We start from the raw sequence: 10,307 nt of genomic DNA, 5'->3' as shown, positions 1-10,307 counted from the left end.
TGCGAAAGATCGTTACGCGAGAAAACGTCAACAGCTTTTCTGAGACTTCTCGGAATTAAAGGAGGCCATACGAAGTAATTAGTATCGCCGTAGTCAACTGTACTGATTGCATAACTGGAGCGTAACTGCTTGGTGTGGTACACCGGGAACCTGCGCATCCGCGGCACCAGTCCGTTACCATTAGCAGCGGTCGTAGAGAAGCACGTTCATAGCTGTGGTCATTTCGATTGGTCGAAGGTAAGGGCGCAGTAGCCCAGCACGATTGCTACTCTGTAAATAAAGGTGCCTGCCTGTCTTCATCGCCTAGCTATTGGCTATATAAGCGCTCAATCGTTCGATTTGGATTTAAGAAAGGCGTTGTGTTTTAAAGGACTTTTGTGCCAGTGAGGAAGAACGACAAGCCTATTACAATACTCAGGAAGACTGGTTCACAGCCTACTTTATATTATCCGGTGAGTAGTCTAGTTTGCCTTTTGCACTTACTACTATGGCAGTAAGAGTAAGAAACATTTCAGGATGTGTGGTATTTTGGTCCCGTTTTCTTTCCTAATCAGCAAGATATGCAATGTCCATGTGTTTGTTTCACCTGTTCTTCTCTCTGTTTTGTAGCTCTTAACATTAACTGCCCAGACAATTTAGCTGTTCTGTTGTAAACCATTGACGGTAACACAAAGGTTTATGCTTCTTTCGTTAGGAAGTATGCAAGATCTACATACGGTTCTGACGTTTGTTAACACTGACGGTAGTAAATCTTTTAAAAGCCTTATCTTCCATTCTACACGAACGTGTGTTGTTGGGGTAATATTAAGGCTTGATATAAGCACTCTTTCGTCAAGGCCCCAGAATGAAGACGTCATTTCTATATGGACACAAATGGAATAATATTTTGGACGATTTTATCACAAGGGTCTTATTGCTTTCTGACTCTTTTCCTGTTGATTTTTATCGCGAATGATTCTTCCTTGACGGTTATTTACACCCCTCATTTTACAAGAAAGTCTGTTTCATTAACACCAGAGTAGAACGCTAATTACTGAGGTAAAGGAACTGAAACCTAACTGGGGACAAGTTATCAAATGCGTTTTAAATGAGACAAGAGCAAGGGTTTAAGAACACTGGAGGCGTTGTGACAGGTTTCTTCACTGTTCTCCGAGAGCTGAAGGTTCGCCCAGGAAGTTCATATGTGTTAGAGCTCATCACCCGGTTTGCCTTGTTCCATTATACTCTGAATGCTCTTCCGTTTCTCCCCGTGGTCAATAGAGGCATACTGGAAACTTTGTATTAATGGACACAGCCATTCTTAACGACTTGAGAGGGAGAAAGAGAGGGTGAGAGAGAGAGTGAGTTGTTGGTGAAGGTACTATGGTGTGTTATGCGCTTCTCCGTTAACACTACTACAACACTCACCCCTAAACCTTTCTCCTCGGCCCTTACCCCAACCTTGATTTCAACTCATCACCTCGCCCCTCTACCCTTTTCACCCATAATTCACTCGAACAGATTTAATTCCAATATTGCTTTCTGTGTACACATGCCTGAGTGTCTAAATAATTGGAACCAACTCTGTGTATGACCGGCAGATAGGGTTGCCTTCAAGTATCTTCAACTTTCGGACGAATAAAGAGGTTCTAAATTTAGAAAAGACGAAGGGAGAGGGACAGATTGATGCAATATTAGTATTGATCATGTCGATTGGGTTGCCGTGCATCCCCCGCGGTGGGCGTGCTTCCGCGAGTGGTCCTGCAGCTCGGGCCTTTCGGTAGTTGTGGTCAAGTTTTGAGTGGTAAGGAGATTGTGTTGATAAGCCTGGGCTGTTCGTTACTCATCCTCACTTACCTCGTCTTCTCACAGGTGCCAGCATGTGCCGTAATCAGGTCCTGTCGGCGGCTCTTATTCTGCTCGTCTTAGTCGCCACTCTTGTACACGGCCGCTTTATCCCAGATTCAGACTCAAGGTATGTCAAATTTTGGTTGAAAATATCAGGTTCACTTTTTGCCCTTAGTATATTTTTCTGATTTAATTTTGATGGGTTATATCGAAACTGTTGGAGAAAATTCATACGGACATGGTCTCAGACAAAAAATGTTTCAATCTCTATAGTTAGTACCTTCCAAGAAAAATCTGTGTATGTGTCGGTATCTATAAGAATTTACAACATTATGTTTATGCTAAACTGAGAACCGCAGGAACTGATAGTAAATACTATTATTAAATATTCTAAACTTCCCTGTAAAATGGTGAATGCTTCGTCTATACAAAAAATTGAGTTTGACAGTTTTCTTGGTCACCACGGTTCCGAAAGAAATTGGTCTGACCAGAAATGTTGTTGTTATGACAACAAGCTTTGATCTGTGGTTTCTTGTTCTATTCAAGATTGGTGAAAATGTATTTTGGTGTTGTTTGAAAGATTTGTGTTGCATAGATTTAACAATACGACATAGACTGTGTTGTGTATATTTGTTTTATTTATTTATTTGATTGGTGTTTTACACCGTACTCAAGAATATTTCACTTATACGACGGCGGCCAGCAGTATGGTGGGAGGAAACCGGGCAGAGCCCGGGAAAACCCACGACCATCCGCAGGTTGCTGGCAGACCTTCCCACTTACGGCCGGAGAGGAAGCCAGCATGAGCTGGACTTGAACTCACAGTGACCGCATTGGTGAGAGGCTTCTGGGTCATTACGCTGCGCTAGCGCGCTAACCGACTGAGCCACGGAGGCCCCCTTGTTGTGTATAACCTTGGACATTTGGTACGTTGATTAAATTTGTGTAACTAATGGACTATTGTAAACCTCACTTTATTCCTGTCTTTAATATCTATCTTGCATGCTCAATGTATCCGTTATGCCTGCAAATTCCATCTGATTTTTTCACCATATAGGCAAATTAAAATACAAATATTTAGTCAAATTATAACGCGATCCGTTGGTAAAAATTTCCTCTGATGACGTGTTAGACACTTATCTTGCATACTCAATGTATCCGTTATGCCTGCAAATTCCATCTGATTTTTTCACCATATAAGCAAATTAAAATACAAACATTTAGTCAAATTACAAGGTGATCCGTTGGTAAAAATTTCCTCTGATGACGTGTTAGACACTTATCTTGCATGCTCAATGTATCCATTATGCCTGCAAATTCCATCTGATTTTTTCACCATATAAGCAAATTAAAATACAAACATTTAGTCAAATTACAAGGGGATCCGTTTGTAAAAATTTCCTCTGATGACGTGTTAGACACTTATCTTGCATGTTAAATGTATACGTTATACTTGCAATTTTCATTTTCATTGTTAGATAGTTAACAGAAAAACAATAATTTTTAAATATTGTAAAAAAAAAAAGATCGTTTAAATTCTTCACAATGTTCACATCCGTGTTTGTGGATTTATTCCAAGCTATATACTTAATAATATATGGTATTTCAAGTGGGATTTAATAGGAGACTGATTTTAATTTTTGAGTATAATACAAAACGTAGCAAATATGAAGAATTAAAGTTTAAAATTAAATTTTGCAACAAATGCCTGCAGTGCTATTAATCCATGCTAATCGCTCCACAGCTGTTGAAAGAAGATCTCGTACTAAGAGGACGTACTACGTGTCTTCCGGAAATACCTTTAACAGCTATCACACTGTCGTCGCTGCTCTGATTGTACTCTCTATGTTGTACGTCTCTCAGCTGTCGTCACTGCTCTGATTTTACTCTCTGTGCCGTACATCTGTTATACTGTCGTCGCTCTGATTTTACTCTCTATGCTGTTCGTCTATCACACTGTCGTCGTTGCTCTGATTTTACTCTCTGTGAGGTACGTCTGTCACAATGTCGTCGCTGCTCTGATTTTACTCTCTATGCTGTTCGTCTATCACACTGTCGTCGCTGCTCTGATTTTACTCTCTATGCTGTTCGTCTATAATTATATTCATATACTGTCTACAAGATGAGACTAAACTATTACAATTTTTTATTTTCAACTTTAACGAAGCGGTTGAAGTTATGCACCCTTTTGTTCGCGCTTGTACAGATTTGTAATTTTTTTTAGCATGGGCAAGGCAATTATTATTTTTCAGGTTCTGTTCGTATTATATTACGTACAAGCTTATGTTGCAAGTGAATAGGTGCGTCTGTGTGAAATGTAAATTGAAAAATAACTGTTAGTATTAATACTTTCGTGTTTGATAGAAGCTTTCCGTTATATACTGTGGCATGTTTTCTTTATGTTGGCAGCAGACTAGATACAAGGCGTTTTTTACATTGTTTGTTGCAATGACTGAAATGATTTCGACTGTTTTGTATCGGTTACTTAGTGAACATGACTAAATATAGGTGCATGTTCGTATTCTCCGGTGTCCGTTTAAGAACAGATCAAAAATTCTTTATGTGTGTCCCAAATGTTCGGTGTCCATCTGAGTACTGATCAAATGTTGTACATATGCGCTGGGTGTTGTCCTGTGTTTAATATTATATGTGTGTTCGTATTGTCCGTTGTCCACCTGAGGACAAATCAGATGTTCTATCTACATGTCCGGACTGTCCGGTGTCCGTCTAAGTACAGGTCAAATGTTCTGAATATATGTCCGGATTGTCCGTTGTCCGTTTGAGTACAGGTCAAATGTTCTATATGTTTGTCCGGATTGTCCGGTGTCCATTTGATTACAGATCAAAGCGACAGTCGGCCGATGTTCGGACGGCCGAGTATTTAGCCTGGATAGCGTTAGCCGGTGGTTTAGGGCCAGGATGTGCGGACGTAGCCTGTGGAGTTGTGGACGTGGACAGAAGGTAACATATCTGTGTATCTTAAACAGTTCATTTTTCAGGGAGAACCCTTCACACCAACAACGACCTTATCTGCGGAACAGTATATTACGTGCAAGCGTTTCATTAACATATACCACTTGCTCAAATTTTCCCAGATTAAAAAGAACATCGTCTGACCAGCGAATCGCGGAGCTACAGGCGTTGATTGCCATGTCCCGGGGCGGGGCATTGGTAGGCCACGGGCAGGTAGACCCCTACGAGATGTATGTATACTGACCCCAGGGGTCTGCGTTCTGCTGCTGCTTCTCTGTTCACGGCTTAAGACCCTCTTTCTGACCACACCCGGGTCCGCCACGAGTCCTGTCATACCACACCTGTGCCTTTCCTTTCCTTACTTATCTGTATTTCCCCGAATCACCATGTAATTTTGATCACAATAACTGCCGCTAATTGCAAGTCTGATTCAAAATGTCAAATATACCCCCGGTGAAACTTTTCGTTTCTTTCTATAAATGTGTTGTGTAATGATGTAAGATAAGAGCTCTGACTCCAATCGCCACTGTGTAGAGATAAACAGGGTAATCTTATGTCCTAATGCATCATGCAACTACCAGTGCAGAATTCTGATCATTCATTTGATTCAGCTGTTAAGTTTTTAAACATATTTTAAACAAATACAAAGCAACTTCATTACCAGTATGTCACATTCTGGAATTATATCAGGTAAGTGTTTCACCCTGAGCTAATCCCACTCCTCACCACATCCCACACTGTTCAGTACCGAAAAAGAGACCCATTTTTCTCTCCATGCTGAGACCTTATCAGTGCTATATTTCTTTCTAACAGCTAAACCTCACCCTTCCACCCCTCAAATGTTTCCATCTCTGATCCGTTTTCTTTTATTCAAGACTTTACTTTCTTCTGTCTGTACACAGCGTATAAGCATGAGTACAAACTCTCCCCATCCGAGCTCTATAAGTCCAAAATGATCCTGTTGTTCACAGTTTATTATACACAACGTGTTCGTGTACCAAACCGAAGTTCCTGGCATAAAATTACTCCCGCGTTCCTACCATCCTCTACCCGTGATTGATACCTGTTGATGACTTGCTCCCTGTCCCCATCCCCAAACAAGACCCCATCCCTACATTCACCAACACCCCAACCCTCACCTCAAGTCCCGCGGAAGATATGTGCTGCTATTCCATCGATACAACCTTTACTCTGTAATGTGACACCTAAAACCTCAAGACAATCCCTCAACGTATATGGAAAACTGTTTCTTATATCTTTGACCAATCAGTTCAACTGTATGTAGTGATATTTCAGAGAAAATGGTAATAAAGAGTTCAATTTGCCCAACTCGTTTATAAAAGTGATCGTTTGGTATATACATGTGGATTATCATATGATTATCTATGCGGAGATACTGGCTTTACTTTAACGTGCTTATTGCCTTCTCCAGGTTAAGAGCATACGTTGTGAACAGAGGCTGTGCTTTTACTGATGAATATAAATGTATTTATGTACATGAGATATTTCATTTTCAGAGTATAGATGTGGGTGGGAATGGCTGCTCTAGAGTGCAGTTGGCCCCGTGATAAGTGGACATTTCACTCTTTTTCATTTTAATGGAAACGTTGGGAGCATGTTGGTTATTGTCCGGTCACGCTGCGGACGATGAATATTTCATTGTGAAGCAGACTAGTTTGATGGACTCTTTAAAGTGTGGCCAAGCATTTGCGAAGGGCAGTTAAAGCCTAGGAGATACAGAGAGGAGGTGTAGTATCGTGTGTCCACGCTCAGAGTATGCTTCCTTCAACCACCGAATGGTTTTATGACCGGCACGTCATAACATGGCCATTAACTATCCATTATTGACCACTGCTAGTTATTCCATACGGTCAGATCAGAGAACGTTGAAGCAAAACGCCACTTTCACAGTGGAGCTTCGAGAAATAGTGAGTGGATAGGGAGTCCATTACTCACTTATCCTGTGACGATCAGTTACCCGTCGCGGGACCAGCTTCAGCGTTCAACTCCTTCCATGATGTACTTAGAAAAAAAGAACACATTAAAGTTCTGTATAAATGTACCAGTGGGCTTTGTAAAATTAACCTCCAAGGTCAAAAGTCGTTTGCCTTTTTATACGCTTTTGATACTGTTTTACAGCCCACTTAAACTATAGAAGTGCTGACTCAGACAATCGATGGCCCTAAAATTGCGTGGAGTTTAAGGCGAAATGTGATATGTTCTGTTGCTGACAATTAAAATGCGTCTGTGGCGGTGTGGAAGAAATGCTTTATGTAGTATAAAATCTTACAGTGGTTAAACGTAATGAATGATTAACCATTAAAACAGCATCTATTACAGGTAGCAAAGTCTTCTTGAAGAACAAATACAAAGTATGTTTCATTAACGATAAATATGCTATTTATTTTCAGTGGAAAACGAAAACGTGACGTTCGTCTAAACGACAATCTATCTGATATACAGCGCTTCAGAATTCTTCGAGATATTTTCAAAATTCCCGACGACCGATCCTGAAGGGGGCATCTAACAGTCGTCCATAGTCAGGTAGGTCAAACACCAGATCAAACTGTATTTATATGGCGACTGTTGTTGAACAAGCTAATGGATTTCGGTTACAATGTGAAAACCAGATGATAGTTAGCAGAGTAAATATACTCAGATCTGCCAGGCTTCAAAACAGTATTTTCTTCCCTGAAACCCTATCATGAAATATCTTCATTTGCATTCTCTAAATAAATCTGCATAAGTTGACAGCTAATACAACGTCATAATAAAAGATGCGTATATTGTGTATAAAGAGTTATTCCATCAGGTAACATATGAGATCCAAGAACGAACAGAAAACTAGGTGTGCCAAAGATCATAGGGATTTACAGGATATTTCTCCTTAATAATAAATGCCACTGTTTCTCGGGAACTTTTCCAGATCGCCGACGAGGGATCGCAGGTAGCCCCCCCTGGGAACTCCAAGGACTTGATTTGTGGCTGTAAGGATATCAGTGGACACGGATTAATTTGCACTCCCCATTCGTTCATTATTACGCTAAACTGAACCAGAATGCTTCTCACAGGCATATAACATTGCCATTTACTGACAGCCATTTCATCCTGGAAAACAAATGCTGTGAATTCGTGCTTTGGAACATTTCTAAAGGCAGTGATTGGTGCAATCAACTACTCAACAGTTTAACATAAACTACAGGTCAGAGAAATCAACTTGCAGAGAAGTCACTGTTCAGATGTTTATAATATTTTAGAAGAGTAACACGTCGAGATGTTATTAGAACAACGCCCTCTGATGTTATATTTTTAATTTATGCCCTTGGGTATAGACTATCCTATACCATTCACCTACTCTGGATTTTCTCATTGACGTTCTCGCCAGGAGAGCTTTTCTGCCTAAAAAAATAATTAAAGAAATGTCATTAAAATTCGTTTATCTTTGTACACGAGGCTGTTATTTGTTTTATTCCTATTGTTGAATAAAAGCTGCCAGGGTGGCCCGGAGTTCCACCGATCAAATCTCGCTGTTGCTGACGGTAGTGTCGTTGTTGTATGTCATTTGTAAATGTCGAGTTTTCGTCAACTATTTTTGAAATCACACGCGGAGTGAGTGTTTTCATTACATACTATTCTTGTTTCTGTGAACTTTATTAGGAGCAAACCCAACGATAAAATGACCAAAACCGCGTCGATGATTGGGTCCCTTTCAGATTGTATATTTCAATAAGTGATGAACGAAATTACCAGCAGATAGACTACGCGACTGTTCAAATATCAAAGAAGCGGGCCCACGCATTTGATTTGGGAAGGAAAAATAGCTCAGGTCAGAAATAAAAGACGAAATTCTGGACAGATATATGACAGTGATTTGTAAATGGAATATTTCTACGTTACTAAGGAGGATGGACGCGTGTGCTAGTAAATTCGTGTTAGCCAGAAGTCCTGGGTTAAGAGTGCGTCTGATAAAGAACTAGAGACTGGCAAGACTCGGGTAAGGCGGGATAGAGGAGTCAACACCTAGGGGCCATAAAGCTGCGATCTATCAGTTTTACGACCCTCTGAGAGTTTACAAGAGCTGAATAAAAGAGACCCAGTCTGAAGGTAGCGCAAAACACAGATTGACTTAAAAGCCTTTTGAAAATATGCGACAGGACGAACGAGTATTTAGATCCACATAATTTGTCTTGAAGATGGCTATTTGGGGAACGTTATAAAATGGTTCCTGGGACGAAGGATTGCAGATAAAAATGTTAAACCTGAACACCGGTTTTCAGCCCCAAAACAGCTCTTCATCACAGCGGGAAACGCATATGTATGCGGTTCGACAAATGTTATAGGAGATATTGTTGGTTTGATTGTTCAAACCTGAAAAGCCATCTGCAGCAAACTTCATCTTCTATTGCTGTTCTAATGAGGCGTGGGATTCTGAAGTCTTGGATTTTCCAGAGTTTTACGTCATCTGTGGGGAAAACGTGTCCATGACATACGATTGTAAACGTTTAATGGGAAACTGAGACAAGAAATGTTATGTCTTACAGCTTTATTAACGTCAAGTTAAAGAACGCCGTGTGTAACAGTGAATCATTTTGCGCGTCTAAGTGTAGGGCATGAGGATAGGGGTCACATAGTGAAAATGCCAAGTCCCAGGCTGAAAAGCCCTTCCCCGTAAAATCAACGGATTGCACGCATAGAAAGATTGTAAATGATCATTGCGTTTCTCAGGGACATATTAACATTAGGGTGCCTTCAAATTCAAATCACTGAGATTTCTAACCTTATCAAATACATCCAAGGTTTGTAAGAATAAGACGCCAAAACCACTGGCAATTAACCAACACAACGGTTAAAAGACAGCCTAAATTGTTGTCGACACTTTCGTTGCTCTGGTTTCACTCTCTGTGTTGTAAGTCTTTACAGCAGCATAAACCAGCTGGCGGACAGCATCGCCTGTTTTTGTTTTCATGTTAGTATTTATAAAATGTGATGAAACATAGCATTTTGTGTAATTCCAGACCAGTGACGTCTAATAAATTCCAAATTTACATCACTTCTTTACCTTCTTTACCTGATTCTGATTAAGCCGTTGTATTAAGAGACGTTTAATTTGTACATGTACTCATGAACAATTAGAATAAAATCCTATCTGGGGCAAACTGACAAGAGGTCGTATTTCGCTTGTTACGTGTGAGCATTTGCCAGGTATCTCACTGTCGTCGCTTCTCGTTGTCGTCATATGACCGAAAAATTGTTAAGTACGGCGATAAACCCCAAGCACTCATTCACTCACTCACTCTTCGCTTCTCTGCTTTTACTCTCTGAGCTGTAAATCCATCTTCGAAACAGACATACTTTTATATTCTGTAAGGCTTTTATATTGCCTCTGTTCTAAGTCTTTAGCAGATGAGCAACAAGGATAATTTATATTTGAACGCAAATTGATAACAAATTTAAAAACTTGATTATAGGAAATGTTTCAATGTGAAATGACTACAATGCTAAAATGT

The 10,307-nt window shown here is 40.2% G+C and overlaps 1 protein-coding gene across 1 annotated transcript; it reads left to right on the top strand.

The window, feature by feature from the left end:
• Positions 1–297: 297 nt before the first annotated feature.
• Positions 298–8,335, top strand: LOC135468749 (uncharacterized). Its single transcript, XM_064747159.1, has 6 exons — positions 298–452; positions 1,852–1,954; positions 4,669–4,788; positions 4,923–5,030; positions 7,212–7,344; positions 7,727–8,335. The coding sequence occupies exons 2-5, from the start codon at positions 1,860–1,862 to the stop codon at positions 7,312–7,314; spliced, it is 426 nt and encodes a 141-aa protein (XP_064603229.1). The 5' UTR covers positions 298–452; positions 1,852–1,859; the 3' UTR covers positions 7,315–7,344; positions 7,727–8,335.
• The last annotated feature ends 1,972 nt before the right edge of the window (positions 8,336–10,307 follow it).

The sequence above is a fragment of the Liolophura sinensis genome, chromosome 6, assembly GCF_032854445.1.
Source record: "Liolophura sinensis isolate JHLJ2023 chromosome 6, CUHK_Ljap_v2, whole genome shotgun sequence".
Lineage (NCBI taxonomy): Eukaryota > Metazoa > Mollusca > Polyplacophora > Chitonida > Chitonidae > Liolophura > Liolophura sinensis.
Note: the sequence above shows the minus strand (reverse complement) of the source record. Positions and strands in the feature narration are given on the sequence as shown.